At 52.9% G+C, this 17,698-nt stretch overlaps 2 protein-coding genes across 4 annotated transcripts in view; one reads left to right on the forward strand and one right to left on the reverse strand.

Annotated features, from left to right (window-relative positions):
• Positions 1–933: 933 nt before the first annotated feature.
• Positions 934–8,812, forward strand: MCAM (melanoma cell adhesion molecule). Of its 2 annotated transcripts, XM_036862386.1 has the most exons (16): positions 934–1,041; positions 2,856–2,980; positions 3,078–3,285; positions 3,371–3,441; positions 3,537–3,624; positions 4,694–4,873; positions 4,962–5,083; positions 5,168–5,330; positions 5,426–5,544; positions 5,631–5,772; positions 5,939–6,060; positions 6,169–6,310; positions 6,407–6,478; positions 6,670–6,817; positions 7,141–7,258; positions 7,738–8,812. In XM_036862386.1, the coding sequence occupies exons 1-16, from the start codon at positions 975–977 to the stop codon at positions 7,765–7,767; spliced, it is 1,917 nt and encodes a 638-aa protein (XP_036718281.1). In that variant the 5' UTR covers positions 934–974; the 3' UTR covers positions 7,768–8,812. The 2 variants fall into 2 exon arrangements, with proteins under 2 accessions (XP_036718281.1, XP_036718282.1); XM_036862387.1 differs by lacking the exon at positions 7,141–7,258.
• A 1,637-nt stretch (positions 8,813–10,449) lies between these two features.
• Positions 10,450–17,698, reverse strand: part of CBL (Cbl proto-oncogene) — an 87,922-nt gene continuing 80,673 nt past the window's right edge. For both annotated transcript variants that reach the window (XM_036860186.1, XM_036860185.1), the window contains one exon: positions 10,450–17,643. In XM_036860186.1, coding sequence (XP_036716081.1) covers positions 17,375–17,643 — 269 coding nt within the window. In that variant the 3' untranslated portion in view covers positions 10,450–17,374. The remainder of the gene's footprint in view (positions 17,644–17,698) is intronic.

Genomic DNA, 17,698 nt, shown 5'->3' on the forward strand with positions numbered 1-17,698 from the left:
GGGGGCGGAGCCCTGCTGCAGGGGGTCCTTTCAACCCTCAGGAACAGCAACGGGTGCTGGGGGTCAAGCTGGAGACCTTGCACCCGTTAACTCTTTCTTCCCCCTCTTTTCTTCATTCAGGCAAGAGGAAAGTGAGTCCAAGCCGGGCTCAATGAGTGAAGAAGGCAGAAGCAGAATTCTCAAGATCTGGGCTTGGACAAGTGTGACAACCTTGGGCCTATGAATTCAGCCCCTCCCTCCTTCCTCTAGTCCAAGACGGACTTGCAGGAGCTGGGGTTGAAGGGGCAGTCCTTAGAACAGCATCTCCACTCCCCAGTACAGGTACCTCTGGGTCTGTGGGCCCCGGCTCAGTGTTCTTCCCTCAAAGCTGCCAGGACCGCCAGGCTTGGGGGCAGTGCCAGGCCGGCGGCAGCTGCAGTGGTGCAATCGTTCTGGGAAGCCTGATTTTCTCTGTGGCAGGGGTCCGAAGGGGTGGAGGAGGAGGCGGGGAGAAGAGCCTAAATGGGAGGGAGGCCCCCATCAGGGACGCCAAGAACCTGCTCGGCGGCTGCCCCGCCAGGAGGTCCCCCAGGGCTACACGGGCTGGCTGGGGCTGAGCAGGAGTGAGCGCGGCGGGGGTCTGACCCGGCGGGACTCCGGGCATCCAGGCCAGCTTCTCCTCGCTGCCGCCTCGGCCAGGCAGTCCGGCCCGGAGACACCTGTCACCGCCCCCTCTCCGTTCCCCAGCTGGGGGCTGGGAGGAAGGCTCCGGCCTACCCCCCCGCGCCGCGCGGCTCCGCGGCGCAGCTCCGGGCATCGCGGCGCCGGGCCCGCCCCCTAGGGCTGCGGCGCGCGGGGCGGGGGGGTGGGGGGGTGGGCTGCGCGGGGCGTGGCGGGCCGGCCTCGGCGCTCTGGCCCCCTCCCCCGCCCCCCTGACGTCAGCCCCCGGCAGCTGCGAGCTCCTTCACTTGGCTCTCGCTCTCCGGCCGGGAAGCATGGGACGGTCCGGGCTCATCTGCGCCTTCCTGATCGCCGCCTGCTGCTGCTGTCGCCGCGCCGCGGGTGAGTGAGCTCGCTGGGGGGGTGGGCCCGCGCCCCCAACGGCGCGGCCCGGCAGTCTTCGGCGGAGCGTGCCCGGGAGGAGAGCTGGCATAGCGGCGGGGGCCGGGGCTTTGCGCTGCGTCGTGCGCTCCTCTTCTCCGGGTCCCAGGCACCCGGCGCGTTGCGCGCGTGCAACTCTTCTTTGCAGCCAGTTTGCAGCCTCTATTCCAGACCAGCCCGGGGGCAGAACTGGGGAGGCGGGGAGGGGGCTGCTGCCTGGAGCGGGAAGGGGTGGAGCCGAGTCCCTTGGGCCGCTGGTGAGAGCTTTTCCTCAGGTGCTTTCTCTGAGGGGCCCGTGATTGGAGCCTTGGCGGGAGGCGCCTCTACAGCGCATCCCCAAACCCTGAATCCCGCGCCCGCCTGTTGCTGGGAAAGGGAGCTTTCTTAGCTGGAGGGGTGCGCCGACCCCTCCCTCTCCCGCCTGGGCTTCGAGCCAGGCTGGAGGTGAGCGAGATGGGGAGGAACGGCGGCTCCCGCCCCGGCAGGGCGTTGGCAAAGACTGGAGGGCGGTGTGGGTCGCCTCGCGCCTACCCGGGTGACGGGATCACAGGTGGCAGGGACGAGGGATCGAGGATTCCCAGAGTGGAAGCGCCCCAGACTTGTTACACCTCCCGGAATGGGACCACGTTCAGGTGGCAAATGCGCCCCTGCACCTCGGAGTTTTTCTCTGGAACTGCCTAGGAGCCTGGCGCTCCCGGGTTCACGCTGCCCTTGTATGGCCCGCAACGGTGTCGCTTGTTTCTCTTGGCTCCCTTTCCCGGGCTTCAGCCGCTGCCTGGCTGGCGAAGGGGAGGTCTAGGCAATACCCAACTCGATGGCCTCGTGCCCATGCCGACGGTGTCCCTGGGGTACCCTTGGCTGCTGCCTTCCAATCCCTTCTGGGGAAAGGGCTAAATCGGGCTCCACCCGCTGCAGAAGGTCCAGCCCCACCCGGCCCTGCTCTTCTAGCTCTGGGGAAACGGAGTCAGGGATATGAAGCTTTTGCTCTGGGTTGAAGACCACTCCATCTGCCCTTGTTATCTGGGAGCCAGCCCAGGGCAACCAGCAGGCACCCGAGTCCAGCCAGATGGTATGGAGTGACATCTCCCCCTCGCAGGGCGGGCAGCACACTAGCACCACTGACGTCACTCCTGCCCACTGCCTGGCCCTTGCCCTGACCCCTGCCCTGACCCCGGGGAGAGATTCTGGCCCCCTCCATGACTCTGAGCCCTCCATGCTCACAAGACTCCCAGGATGGGGTCCCCTGAGAGTGTGGGATGTTCACGGCGGTGCTGCTTAAGGAGTATGAAATAAGGGCCTCCTGGCCAGGGTTGCCCTTTGGGTTTTATGGGGGATTTGGGGAGGGGGTTTGGGGGGTCAAAGGGTAGAGATGTCTTCCTCTGGGTGTGGGGACAAAAAGGGCCTGTGTGCCCCGGCCTGGCACATGCCTTGCATTCCCACACTCTGAGCTCACCCGGAGAGGAGGGAGCCTGGAAGGAAAGGGGCCTTCCTCTTGGCCCACAGCCTGGGTTGCCCCTCTGCCAGCCTCATCTGGGAGGTTCCTGGTGCTCAGGGTCTCTGCTCCAGTGACCAGAAATGTCCATCCCCAACTCCCTTGAACCGGGAGAGGGCTGGCCCAGGGTTGGGGGGTAAAGAGTGGTTGAGGGGTAGGAGAGGACAGTGCCCTTCAGACCCTCGAAGTGGCAGGAAGAGCAGCTGCAGCCAGCGGGTGTGAGTGGAGGGCACGGAGAGCAGCTGGAACTGACACTGCTCCTCCCCCACCGCCTCCCCGCCAGGTGTGCCTGGAGAGGCTGAGCGGCCCCAGCCGGAGCTGGTGGAGGTGGAAGTGGGCGGCACGGCCCTTCTGAAATGTGGCCCCTCCCACTCCCAGGGCAACTTCAGCCACGCGGACTGGTTTTCTGTGAGTGCTTGGGCCCCAGAGAGGGCAGCAGGGGCGGGAGGCTCTGGCCTTCATGTAGCCCCAGGACGCTCACCTCCTCCCTGCCACCTCCCCTTAGGTCCACAAGGAGAAGCCAACACTCATCTTCCGCGTGAGTCAGGGCCAGGGCCAGAGCGAACCTGGGGAGTACCAGAATCGGCTCAGCCTCCAGGACAAAGGGACTACTCTGGCCCTAACAGGCATCACCCCCCACGACGAGCGCATCTTCCTGTGCCAGGGCAAGCGCCCTCGGTCCCAGGGCCACCGCATCCAGCTCCGTGTCTACAGTGAGTGCCCTGTCCATGCCTTGTGGGCAGCGTGGGGCATCGGAAGTGGTGGTCCCATGCCCCTCCCCATTTCTCTCCCTTGTAGAAGCCCCGGAGGAGCCAATCATCCAGGTCAATGCCTTGGGCATTTCTGTGAACAGTGAGGAGCCTGAGGAGGTGAGATCTGCCGGGGTGGCCAGCGGGTAGGCAGGAGCTAAGGGGGGCTTGGCGGGGTCGCAGAGGCAGGGAGACTCACACCCTGTCCTCCTTAGGTCGCCACCTGTGTGGGGAGGAATGGGTACCCCCTTCCTCAAGTCACCTGGTACAAGAACAGCCAGTCCCTGAAGGAGGAGAAGAACCGTAAGTCGTCCTCTCTACCGTTAAAAGTCATGCTTGTGGCACAATATGGGGACCACCTTGCATTTTATTTTACTTTTTTTTTTTTTTGGCTACACCATGCAGCATGCGGGATCTTAGTTCCCCGACCAGGGATCGAACCCGTGCCCCCTGCATTGGGAGCGCAGAGTCTTAACCACTGTACCACCAGGGAAGTCCCTATTTTACTTTTTTTTTAAGTACACAAGTGATCCTTGAAAATATTCTCATAAGAATTCAAACTATGGAAAATGTAGAAGGAAAATTTCCTGCCTGCCCCAGACCCACTCCCAGAAATAGCTCTGCTATCAGTGTGTATGTATTCACACTGATACAAGCCTTGATTTCAAGCCAACTTCTAGGTACTTACTCACACATGTAAATATATCTAGGACTATATAGGCTTTTTTTTTTTTTATTATCTAAATCAGTGGTTCTCAGCTAGGGGTGATTTTGCTCCCCTCCGGGACACTTGGCAGTATCTGGAAATATTTTTGGTTGTCGCAAATGGATAGGTGCTACTGGCATCTAGCGGGTAGAGGCCAGGGATGCTGTAAACATCCTACAGGGCACAGGGCATATCCAGCCCCAAACATCAGTGGTGCTGAGGTCGAGAAACCCTGATCTGAATGGCACTGTGTGCTACACATTGTTACACAACCTTGTTTCCTTTTGACAACAAGTCTTGGAAATCTTTCCAGGTCACTCTATTTAGATCTACCTGATCGTTTACCTACTGCCGGCATTTCACACGGTGTATGTAATATAGTCTAGCTAACCATTCCTTCCCATTAGTGGATGTCCAGAGTGTTTTCTCATTTCCTTTTCTTAAAATCCCTGCAGCAGTATTTGCACACATCCTTGTATGTGTGCCTATGTGTGTTTGTCTAGGGTAGATTTCGAGCAGGAAACTGCTGGGTTGAAGGGCCGCAGCTGGCATTGGTACCTGGCCCTCTACAGGGGCTCCCCTGCCATTCCCCCGACCCAGGAGATCATAGGGTGGGGTTGGAGGCGGAGCTGAGGCCGAGCCCTTCGCCCCTTCCTCCCTGCCCAGGGGTCCACATCCAGTCATCCCAGATCGTGGAGTCGAGTGGTCTGTACACCTTGAGGAGCGTTCTGAAGGCACAGCTGACCAAGGAGGACAAAGATGCCCAGTTTTACTGCGAGCTCAGCTATCGACTGCCCAGTGGGAACCACATGAAGGAATCTAGGGAGGTCACTGTCCCTGTTTTCTGTGAGTACCGACCCCTCGCAGCGGGGCTGGGCCTGGCAGAAAGCCCTGCTGGCTCTTGGGCTGAGAGCTGCCCCCTTTGCCTGTGCAGACCCGGCAGAGAGAGTGTGGCTGGAAGTGGAGCCTGAGGGGATGCTGAAGGAGGGGGACCGCGTGGAAATCAGGTGTTTGGCTGATGGCAACCCCCCGCCCCACTTCAGCATCAGCAAGCAGGTGCGGGGGCCTCTGCTCTGGGTGCAGGTGGGCATGCAGGAGTGGCTGGAGGTGCACTATCATCACGCCTTTGTCCTCTCCCAGAACCTCCGCACCAGGGAGATGGAGGAAGAGAGGACCGATGACAACGGGGTCCTGGTCTTGGAGCCCGCCCAGAAGGAGCATAGCGGCCTCTACGAATGTCAGGGCCTGGACTTGGAAACCACGGCATCGCTGCTGAGCGACCAACAGGAGCTGGTGGTGAACTGTGAGGGGCTGGGGGCCCAGGACAGGGGGACCAGGCTGGGGTGAGAGGGAATTTGCCCTGCCCTGTCCTGCCTGACACGATTGCTGCGTCCCCAGATGTGTCTGAAGTCCGGGTGAGCCCCGCAGCCCCCGAGAGCCAGGAGGGCAGCAGCCTCACCCTGACCTGTGAGGCAGAGAGTAACCAGGACCTTGAGTTCCAGTGGCTGAGAGAAAAGGTACCCAGGTGGGCTCAGGTCTCTGGGGCAAGGGGCTGTGGGGTGGGCGGGCCTAGGAGTGACCTCTGACCCATCTCTCACCCCAGACAGGCAAGGTGTTGGCAAAGGGGCCTGTGCTCCAATTACGCAACCTGAAACGGGAGGCAGGGGGAGGCTACCGCTGCGTGGCATCTGTGCCCAGCGTTCCCGGCCTGAACCGCACCCAGCTCGTCAACGTGGCCATTTTTGGTGAGGCCCTAGGCAGAGATCAGGCGGCCCCTTGAAGCCACCTTGAGTTGGGTGGTTTCAAGCTCTTCGGGGGCCCAAAGCCACCCGCTGCCCTGGGGGGCTCTGGTGGGGAGGGGGTGGCAGGCTGGCAGAGTTTGCTGTCTCACCCTTCCCCGCCCTCCCACAGGGTCCCCGTGGATGGCGCTAAGGGAGAGGAAGATGTGGGTGAAGGAGAACTCAGTGCTGAATCTGTCCTGTGAAGCATCAGGGCATCCTCGGCCCAGCATCGTCTGGAGCGTCGACGGCACGGTGAGCAGGCACATGGCAGCCTCCCAGGCTCTCGTCCATCCCTGCGCGGGCTCTGCTGCCACGACCCGGCGTCCTCCCCACCCCTGAACCGCGTCTCCTTCCTTGTAGGCCAGTGAACAGGACCAAGATCCGCAGAGTGTCCTGAGCGTCCTGAATGTCCTTGTGACCCCAGAGCTGTTGGAGACAGGTGCTGAGTGCGTGGCCTCCAACTCCCTGGGCAGAAACACCACTGTCATTATCCTGGAGCTGGGTAAGGGCTTGGTCCTGCAGAGTGGGGCGGGGGCAAGCCCAAGCAGGGCACGTTCCTATCCCACCCCCCCCATCCGTTTAACCTCTTTCACCCCAGATTCCAACAGAACCACTAGCCTCAGCACCTCCACCGTCAGTCCCTATGCCAGAGCCAACAGCACCTCCACAGGTGAGCCGGGCTGGACCGGGACCAGGGCTGTGCCAGGGCAGCCTCATTCTGCCCTGACCGGGAGCCCAGGGCAGCCCTGTCAAGAAGAGCGATCAGCGGCCCATCTTCCATCAGCCCTGGGCTGGGCGGGGCCGCGACGGTAACATGGCAGCCTGGGGCAGGGAGTGACTCGGGGTGTCTTTTTGGAACAGAGAAAAAGCTGACAGAGCCCGAAAGCAAGGGTGTGGTCATCGTGGCCGTGACCGTGTGTGTCCTGGTCCTGGCTGTGCTGGGCGCTGTCCTCTATTTCTTCTACAAGAAGGGCAAGCTGCCGTGCGGACGGTCAGGCAAACAAGAGATGTAAGCACGGCACCTGGCACCCCACACCCCACCCCATCTCACGCTGCCAGCTTGTTGCCTCCTCAGGGATGTTCCCCTGCTGGCCCCTGTGCCCATTCAGCCGTTAGGAGCAGGAGGGGGACCCTGGGTCTGAGCGCTCCCCGCTTCACCGCCACTACCCAGTTTCCATCCACCACACCTCCTCCCTCTCACCCCTGTTGCCCTTCCCTGAGCCGGCCCAGAGCACCTAAGAGCCCTTCAGTACCCAGTCCCATGTCCCTGCCAACAGCCCCCCTTCCCTTGCCCCCGAGTTGCCAACCTCTTGCCTCCCTCCCTCCTCCCAGCACGCTGCCCCCGTCTCGTAAGGGCGAATTTGTAGTTGAAGTTAAGTCAGATAAGCTCCCAGAAGAGATGGGCCTCCTTCAGGGCAGCAACGGTGACAAGAGGGCTCCAGGAGACCAGGTAGGAGGCAGTTCCTGTGGCCAGAGCCTGACACATCTTCAGGCACTGGGAGCGGCAGGGGCTGGCGGTTGCTGAACACTAACTTTATCCTTCCTCCTTCCCTGTTGGAGATGGGGAGCCGGCCCCATCTTCCCTTCCTAACACCACGCACAGACGGTAGGGCCAGGCAGGTGGCTGAGGGACCCTGAGAGAGGGTAGCTGCCAGGACTGAGAGCAAGACCCCGTCCCATCACCATTTCCTGAACTGCACTGGCGGCTCACGTCACTAGGTGTGAAGTGTGGCCCAGTGCGATTCGGGGGCCTCATCTCTTATTCCCCGCCTTGCCATCCCCACCCCCTCCCTGGCTTCTTCCCTCCAGGCGGCTGCACCTAGTTCATCAGCTGTGGCTTCGGTCCCACCTCTCTTTTAGCGCTCACAGCCTAAACCCTGGTCAGTGTCTCCGAACACCCCCCTCACTTCTGCTCTTCACCCACTTTAGGGAGAGAAATACATCGATCTGAGGCACTAGCCCACCGAACCACACGGCGCTCCCTCCCCTGCCTGGAACATTTCCTGTTCCCTGCTCACCTTCCTCCCCAGCACTCAGGATGGTCACCAAAGCCTCTAAAGTGGACTACAGAGAAGATCCCCCTCCAGCTCACCTGCAGACCCCATTTCAGAGGGCACATGGGCTAGGACCAGAGCTGCCCTGAGAAGGACCTCACGTGGCCCTGGAGGCCCCCTCTTCAGGGACCTGTCCACCACTGTCTCAATTTGTTGAGTGATGCTCATGCCAAGGAGGGGGCCTCGGTATCCCAGAAGCGCATAGGAGAGTTTCGTGCAGAACTTGTTTTCTTTACACATATTATGGATGTAAATACCTGTCTTCTACCAGCAGCCGAATTAGGTAGCCTATTTATCTTGAGCTGATTTCCTGCTCCACTGCTCCAGGGCTGGCTTCATAATTCAGCTGTATCACTGAAGTAAGGATGCAGTGAGCCCAGGCCTCTCTCTGCTGGTGAAGTACGTTGCTCACACCAGTTCTGGAGAGACCCCAGCAGTGTCTAGAAGCAGTTGCCTGCCTGCCTGCCTGCCTCTGGAGTCCCTTTTGCGACACTCTTTTCTTTCTCTGGGCAGAAGTCAGGACCTGGTGTCGTTCCTTAAAAGGTATCCTGGGTATATCTCATTGTCCCTGCAGTAAGGAAGCTGGGCGCCGCTTTCCAGAGTTAAGGCGATTGGGCCCGAGCCCCCGCATTCATTTGGCTCCCCTACCCTCTCAAGGAATCACGTAAGACTGAATGCTGGGGGTAGGGGTTGGAGATGAGGTCCAGACTGTCCTTTACGAGGGTTAAGGCTATAAAGTTATATTAGCACCAGACTTCTACAGCCTGAGCTAATGGGCCTAGACCTTAGAAGAAAGGCCCCAATGGGAGAATGGTACTTGGAGATGAGAAACAGGCCTGGCTAGAGCTTTGGGGTATGCATGTGTCTCTGCGTGTGTCTGTGCGCACGTGTGTGTGTATATATATATATGGTTTTGTTAGGTTGTAAATTTGCAAGTTGTTTCCTTTTTATATATGTGTATATATATATGAAAAATAAAGCTTAATTGTCCCAGAAATCTTACACTGTTTTTTATTCATCATGGGTACCACAGCAGCCTGGGGCCTCCAGAATTGGAACTGCACCAAAAGGAACACAAAACCCTTTGCAGTTGGGAGCAGGGACCAGGGGTTACCTCTGCTTCTGAGCAGAGGGCTCAAGCTCTAACTCAGGGGATCGTCAACCTACTCAGCAGCAAAGCTGCCCCGCTCTGTCTAGGCAGCTTGCAGAGCCTGGTGAGCTGTTGGCAAGGAGCTGTTGCCCCTCTCCTGTCACTGAGACTGCCCTCAAGGTAGCAAAACAGACTTCTGCTGATGAATTGGTACGACTAGGCATCTGGCCCTATAGCTCCCCAATACATCACTCCCTAACCCACAAATGACCAAGAACTCGGGTCTGCTACAACAAAAGAAACTTTATTTAAAAATATTTTTTTACAGACATGGGTGCCTGAAAAAGCTCTTTAGTTAACTGTGTATGGAAATGAAAAAAATTAATAAATAACATTAGTATAACAGAACCTCTAAACATTAATACACTGGCAAAACAAAACGGACTTAAAATGAAAATGAATCTTAAAGCTCTGCTATTCTCTGTAAGAATATTTACCTTCTGTTTTATTCTTTACAGGTGAGAATGATTAAATACTGCTAATATAATTTTTTTATATTAATGACACATTTTTAAAATAGTCCACAAAAATCTCATCTAAGTTTTCATTTTGTTTTATTTTTAACACTGATATACAAATGGGACTCTTCACTCTGGAGAAAAGTATCAAGTTCTCTCCAGCCCCACCCAGGCCAAGAATGTCAAAATCCTGAATAAGGAGGACTTTGAAAAGAATTGTTTCTATCTCCCAATTCTCTATTAGTTAAAGGCAGGGAAGAACTGAGAAAAGGAAAAGAGATAAGTAAAATGTCATCATACAGAAAACTGTTTTTTTTTTTTTTTTTTTTGGTCGAAACCTACAGTGGCCACAATACTGAGGACAGGCTTCTGTTCCGGTACGTGGTCCTTGCTGCCCTTCCCAGGGGAAAACTCGCCCCTGCAGAGGGCACTAGTGGCTTAATGCTCTATGTCTGAAGTTTTCAAATGAAAGGAAAGCCAAGTCTAAGGGAGAGGCAGGAGGTCTAGGCCAGTTCAGGACCCAGCAAAAAGGCAAGACAAAACGAACAACCAAACAACCTCCTCTTTTCGGGAGGGTCCACCCTACACTGTTCCATGAAGTTGGGTCATTAATAGGATCAGGAGGCTGGGTCACTTGAAATGGTCCAGAGTATGCCTGGAAATCGTGGAACGTTCTGTCTCTTCCTGCTGAACACAGAACATTCAACCTGATAACTAAGATTCTGACTGGAACCAACCAAATGATCCTGGGATACAATGCTCATTCCTTCCAACTAAGCACCGTGGCAGGGAGAAGGGACCGCGGACACGCTGCACCTGGGGGCCATCTCCCCAGCCGCACGGAGCACTTCCTCTCCCCTAGACCGGAGGGACTAATGACACTCAAGGTAGAGGAGCTAAGACTCTGGTATTTCCATATTAAGTCCTAAAATGCAGCCTGGGATACAGTGCTGCCTTAGAAAGGCACAAAATGTTTGGCTTTTTTTTTTTTTTTCAGTGTGCTAAAAATTGTTTTGTTTTGAATAAAGGAAAAAAAAGATATATAAGGTTAAAAATCCCAAGTCACCACGGCCAGGAAGCAGATGTAGGAGGTACCTCATAGCTGCCACACCCCTACCACACGTTTCAGCAGGAGGTCAAGGCCGAGACGCTAAAACAATGCTGAGAAGGGCAGGTCAGGAGAGGAGACATCCACTCTCACGGGCACGGCTCACTCACCCAGGCAGCAGAAGGAAGAAGCCAAGGAAGAGAAAACACGTGGTCTACAGATTTGTAAGCAGTTCTCTGCCTCTTCGGTTTCCAGACAGCCATAAGCATGGCCAGCCTCACCCAGGACAGGGTCAGAGGTAGACAGGGCGGAGGGAACTGACACAAAGGGCACATCAGCACCCATGTCAGAGTGCCGGGCGTGGGCACACTGCACACCCCACTTCAGGGCTTCAGCAGAAGGCAGCGCAAGGCCCGAGGAGGCTCAGAGAGCACGTATGGAGCAGTACTCCTCTGGCCTCCCGAACTGGCCCAGGGGTAGAAGGAGAACTGCGGGAGGGCGCCTCGCACATTCACTGTGGGGACTGAATGAGAATATGGGGCCGGGCACTCTGAACTCTGATTTGTTCCGCTGCCAAATCGGTAGGAGGCCTGAGGTTCACTTTCAGCCTCTGCTCTCTACAAACACAGCGAGTGGTCAGCCACATTCTTCCCAAGCACTGAACAAGGGAAGGGGCAGCGAGACCTCCAAACAGTTGTTAGTCAACAGCCGGCCCCCTGGCACCATATGCTCTCTAGCCAACTGCGAGGGAGCCTCCAGGCAGGCCTCGCTCTCCCCACCCCGATTTCCCCCGCTTACGCCCAGCTTACTTTCTGGAACCAAGAAAAACTGGTGCTCGCCTCTGAAACCAACCCAGATTTCCTGGAACTCTGTGAAGGCGAGTGGCGCTGCTGTCCCTCTGCCCCTTAATTCTGGCGCCTAGAAGGGAATTTCAAACACACAGGCCCCAGCCTTCATCACGGGCCTCAGTGTATATCTTTGGATTATTAGGTTACTTCTGTGTACATCAAATGACTCCAGTAGTTTAAAAAAGTTATAAGTAATTATGAAATGCCTTAATAACACAGGACAGGCTCCCGGATGAGATAAGAAAGATCAAAAGATTCAGGCAAGCGGAAGCACAGTTTTAAAAAACCAAAAAATAAAGGCTTTTACTATAGGACGACAAAGGAAGCAACTGGACAGGGAGGGCAAATGCATCCTGCCTAAAGAGCTCTCAGTAAAATGTCTCTCCAAATTGGTATCTATACCTAATTTATATCCTGGCAACTGTCCCAACTTTGTAAATTCTTACTGGCAAAGTAGTTTCTGAGGTACCTTGGAAGGCCTGCCTAAGAATATTACTGCAGAGCTCCCCTCATAGAGGAAAGACCAGATAAAAGGGTGGGGAGGGGGGCATGGAGGGAGGCAGGCCACGGGCCCATAGAATGAGCATGTTCTCAGCACTAAAACCTGAAGAGAGCCCAGAAGTCCATGGGTAGGGGCTATAGTGGATTTGTGATCCGCTCTCTACATGAAATCAAAGAAGGCTAGAAACCTGAGACTGAATGAAGGCTAAGAAATGTCACCTAAGAAAAGACTAGCTCCGGAACAGGAGAAACTTGTCCTAAAGAGGGAGGTAAGAAATCTTGGATGCCAAGACTCATAAAGGGAAGAAAAACAGGAAATAAAGAAACAAAGAAGACAGTAACCTAAATTAACTTTAACCTAAGCATTTCCTCCAAGTCCCAGACATAGTCCCATGCCTGCCTTTCCACTCTCAAAAAAGCAGTATGGTAAGTCTTACTACTGGAGTAAAGCATTTTAGGGTATCTATCGCCTCCTCCCTGAGAACCTCCCCCTGCCCCTACCTCCCATCTGAAGCAGCATGCCGCTGCTGCCCTGTGCGGCAAAGTCGGGGGCCGATACCTGATCAATGTGCTGGGCCGATCATAGTCTTTCTTGAGAATATGAACCAAGAGGCGCTGGGAATCTGTTAAAACGGTGATCCCATTTAATGGTGAGCTGGGGGTCGTGAGGACTGGGGTGCCTATTTTGGGGCCATGCATACCGACAAACAGACCGACGAGCAGGAGAAAGGACTAGCTGCAGTTTCTCAGCTCCACGCAGAATCAACTGTACCGCTTATCCTGGGTTGTGGGAAATACCCTGCATCCTTATGATTCCCTCCTTTCTTCTGCTTGAATACTTCTGTTTCTTGCATCCAAAGGACTGCTCAACAGGACGGTCAAAGATACAGCCCTGACCTTCTTCCACTATGCATCCATCTCCATGCATTAAATGGCTACACGCATTTCTAAAGAGAGACTGCTAATGTAGACTGAGATCAAAGTAGTAATAGTAATGCTTTATGCCAACTGAGAATACTTGAGATAGAATTTCTAGGGCCTGAAAGTCTAGGAGGATAATAACGTGTTGACTTTCATACTAAGTTCTACGGTCTCTAAGCTCCGTACCCCTAGAGATACAGGCTGACATTTTTGAGAACTGACTGAGTTCAACCTATGTTACTGCCTGGCTCTTGGGAGACCAAACAACTGGTTGAAGATCAGGACCCAGAAACAGGTGCCCATCCCTCTCGCACACCTTCAGCCCTTCTAAGACACAGGATTAGCTGAAAGGTTGTTGAAGGATTGGAAAACAAGTTCCACATAGAATGGGAGATGGTGAGAGGTCCCAGAAGGGTGATAAGAAAACTTCCTTATAAAGGGGATCAGAGGTACAGGCAGCTCAATAAAAAGATCACGGAAGGCACTAAAGTGGAAAGGGGTCTGTAGGCAGATGCTTTACTTAAACATTTAACTGCCCTATTGTGCAACTCTGAGCCAACACACCAACCTACCACCAAACAGATTCTACTTAAACACATATAAATGGTGGGTATCCATGAGACTTACATGGAGGAATCTCCCAGACATTGTCAAAGCTATAGGAAGACAATAGGGGTTAATGGGAGTGTCTTGAACTGATTTTTAACCAGGACAGCTCTATAAGGAAATGTCTACATAAAAGAGCTGTGAATATAACCTGCACAATCTTATTGGGAACGGCTATTTTAGGGCCAAATACACATGCTAGACAGCCCAAGTACAACCACTCAACATCAGTAAACCACCATGTGGTGGCAGGGGAGAACACAGAGCTGACGCTTACAGGCTCATGGTAATCACTCATAAACACTTGCTGAATGAACAAACACAATGTTAGAGCCAAGCCAATGGTCAGAACACCGTTATTCCACGGGCAGTGGTCACTGCAGAGTCAGAAAGGCCAACAGCAAGAAGGGGGACTTACAGTTTGGGAAGAGGGCCTATATCCCTCCGCCTTTCATGATGTGAGGTAGGAGAATATTCTGCACTAACACCATGGCTGATCACACACAAAAAGGTCTACATCTTGTTAAAGAGAACATATAGCTGGTCCCTATTTTGCAAGCAAATATACAAAAATTCATGTGTAAGATTGCTGATTGGACCACAAAATATATTTTACCTTTCTATAGAGGAAATAAATATTTTAAGTGTGAGGAATAGCAATCCCCCAATTTTTTTTTTTTAAATCCACAAAACAGCTAAATGATACTAATAGTACCATCCCACACCCTGGATCCTGGTGTTGAGAGTCTGTATAGGAAGCAAAAGAACAGAAGAATGGCAGAATATGTAGAGTGGCACTGGGGGACAGAGAGAGCTAGTGGAAGAGAATGGCCAGCCACAGGTATATATCACTATTTATATAAATATTAACACATAAATGCTGAGACGATAAACTGCCTAATCTATTATTTACCTAAAGGGAGGTATATCATTGAGCCCACAGGGTTTTTCCACTTTGATAACTCCTGACTTTAATGGAAGGAGTACAGCAGGTGCAGCTGATTCAGTACTGCAAAGCAGGCACCCAGCAACAAGGCAGGCTATGTAAAGCAACCCAGGGAGACATGGGGAAGCAGGAGACCAGGTGGAACAGAAAAGCCTAGTGCACTTGAGAAAAAGGAAAACATCAAAGTGGTTTTTACCTTACTTACCTGACAGGTAACAGAGGAGGAACCATTTGTAATTAAGAGCGGGAAAGGGGATGTGTTTGCCGAAAACGGCGAAATTCAAAGCCCATTTGTGAAAGGGCAATTTTAGTTAAAATCAGAGCAGAGCCAAAGAATTTAAAATTGCCATACAAATGGAGGACGAAGAATGGGTTATTGGTGCCTTAGTCAAAGGAAAATTTAAGAAATTAAAGTTTTGGAAATATCCTCAAAACAAAAGCCATGCAAAAACTTTCCTGAGCCTCACCTGGCAATCTCAGGCATGGACCCAGGCGTGACCTCAGAGCACCCAAAGAGAAAACCCCTCACAGAATGGTCTAAGACCCTGAACACCTGCAGATACATGGCCGACAAGCTAAGAACCAAGCCATGCAATGGTGCACACCTAGTTCAACCTAGATCCCCACGTTCAACACAGGGATCTGGCACCTAGTTTGGGGGCTGACCTGACAAACCTCAAGGGTATTCAGTTATGAAAAGAAAGGATGAACCTGCCTTTAGCCTATGTAAGTAAGGACATAATCTTCAAAGAAGATTTGGGATGCACTCTGAAAAGGCAAAAGATATGCAGAACCAGTGCTTTGTTCTCTTGATAGAGCTTCAGACTATGGGTAGTATCTACAGACAAGGAAAAATTCCAGTGTGGAGAGGTATGCAAACTGCTGCCATTTTCTCTAGTTCTCTGTCTAGGCCTTCAACATCTAAACAAAGTGCAAAACTGAATGCTACCACAAGTGAAACACTACGCTGGCTTTGAGAACGAGATGCTAGTTACTGTTTCCTACTCTCTGCCGCTTTCCTCTGCCCTCTGCATCGCGATTCAGGCCTTCCTGCACCCGTTGGGGGCTGTATCATTTTCTGCCATGTAGAGGAGACACTGGGTAACCACAGCAAGTCAGCAAAAAGCCCTGAACTATCTCCTCTGGGAATACACATGGCTCTGAGGCAAGAGGAGAAAATCAAAAGACCTAGGAGTAGCTGAAAGCCAAGAGAAGAGTTAGATAAAGTTTTAGGTCCAAAGACGACAAGATGGGAAAGAAAACAGGTGTAAGGAGAGTCATTTCTCTTTCTGGATCTCTGGATCTCATGACAACACCATGATTTAGGTTGTGAGGAAGGTAGATTTATCAAAGAGGAGGCTTGCTTCTGACACGGAGGAAGGTTACACCCTGCTAGGGAAGTCAGTAAGAGGCTCTGGCCAGAGAACTAACTGAACTCAAGTGGTGCCTTGGCAGTATCTGCAGGAACGTACCAACGGTACCCCACACAAGACTCTGAGTCTTCTTTACAAACTGGCAATGGCACAAGCTGCAGGGCTTTTCACATGTTGTCTGCCTGCAGTAAAGTCATTTATTACACCCAGTGATGTCTAATTACTGTGGGGAATGCAGTCATTAAAGAGTACACAGGACCTAACGTGAAGAAGAAAGGGGAAGGAAATGCTACATTCCCAAAGCCATAGGCACAAGAGAAAAGCAAGGGTGGCACCAAGGTAGGGTTGGTGCTAATTATCAGCAGAATGCTGTGCTACCATGGGTGGTATTCCCCCCATTCCTTAAAGGGCAAAGAAAAAAATCATCTCTGAAAATACAACCTGGCTCATATTCAAAGGGAGACACCCATATAAGCTGAAATTCACTGGGAAGAAAAACTGAAGAGATAAATCTTTATTGTCTGTTTTGTGCATTTTATGTACAACAAGGTAAAGAGCATGTGAATGGAGCGTCCTAAGAGCTACATGGTATTTGGGCCAGAAAGCCATGCTGAAAACAAATGTTTTCCCTTCCCATTAAGTAGAAAACCTCGTGACCTACATTAGAACACACACCTGGCACCAAGGCAACTGACTCCCACAGACTATTTTCTGGGGAGGGCGTGGAATGTATCTGAAGGCCTCTATCTCAAATCAGTCACTACGTAATTAGGATAATTAAAACACCTTTTTGAAAACAGACTCAATGTTCCTATAGAAACAGTGCTTTGGAGTGACCAGTGTTCGCTGCGAGTATCAAACAGGACCATGATGATAGAGCGACAGTACTTTTTTCCCACCTATCTACCAAACAAATCAACACCATCACACACAATAAAGAACATCCTATAGGCTGCTCGGCTTCAGTAAGGCTGGTCATAGCAAGCCCACTGCCAATGACAGACACCAAGGAGGAGGAGGGAGGAGGAGACTGAGGAAAGGACAGAGGGAGGGTGTTCTAAAAATACAAGACTTCAGCTATGCACATGATAATCCAAGCCAAAGGGGAGTGTTGGAGTTGTAATACACACTGGGGTTGGGTATAAAACCACAGTTGATGGAAGTCTTTAAGGTTCCTTCTTAAACCTCTTGTGCTAATTCCCTGCCTGGGATTAACACACACAGCAGGTAAATCTTATAATCACAGGACACACACAACCACAGACAGACAGACAGACAGACAGGACGTACACGACCACATCCTTAACCTAAGAAAGTCTTAAGTCCTCAATTAGGATTTACAGCACAGTGCTTCTCCTACTGCTTTCTGGACCGTTCCCCAGGTAGGCTACCATTTAATAAAAATCCACACTCTCTCCAAGTGGGGAGGGACTGAAGGACACCCTCAAATGCACTCTCAAAACAAATAAAATAATAAAACATCCTAGCTGCTCCATTCTCATTCCACTGCTTTGAAATCTTGGAACCACAGATGTGATATCCCACACAGGGCAAGACCTCATTGTGAAGTCTCCAAAGGAACCTCTCTGCCCTTTTAGGTGCTACTCGAGCAAGAGCTCCCGGCTCCTCGGTCCTCTAAGCTGCGGCACGCAGAGGGTGTGCTAGGTGGCTACATGGGCGGGAGAAGAAATAGAAACAAATTCCCGGAGGATGTTTTTGGCCATTTCAATATTGTTGTGGGCAATGACCAGGGCCTTCTGAATGTCCTGGTAGGAGTACCCCTGACTCATGAGGCTCTCAATCTCGCTGGAGAGCTGCGGTGCGGTGGCGGCGGTGCCTTGCTGACAGCTACCTGCTTTTCGTTCAGAGTTGATTCTCCGAGGGAACGGTTTGGGGGGCCTCTCAGGAACTTGGGAACCCTCAGTGAAGTCTGGAAGAGATAGGAAAGAATGTTTGCAAATCGGGGCGGGGCGGGAATCCTCATC

Source organism: Balaenoptera musculus, chromosome 8, assembly GCF_009873245.2.
Source record: "Balaenoptera musculus isolate JJ_BM4_2016_0621 chromosome 8, mBalMus1.pri.v3, whole genome shotgun sequence".
Taxonomy (NCBI): Eukaryota; Metazoa; Chordata; class Mammalia; order Artiodactyla; family Balaenopteridae; genus Balaenoptera; species Balaenoptera musculus.

Excerpts from the sequence above, each read along its gene's own strand:
- MCAM (XM_036862386.1), top strand. The coding sequence starts at position 975 with ATGGGACGGTCCGGGCTCATCTGCGCCTTCCTGATCGCCGCCTGCTGC. Across the intron at positions 3,442-3,536 it reads ACAGTGAGGAGCCTGAGGAG|GTCGCCACCTGTGTGGGGAG; the intron begins GTGAGATCTGCC and ends TGTCCTCCTTAG. Across the intron at positions 3,625-4,693 it reads CCTGAAGGAGGAGAAGAACC|GGGTCCACATCCAGTCATCC; the intron begins GTAAGTCGTCCT and ends CTCCCTGCCCAG.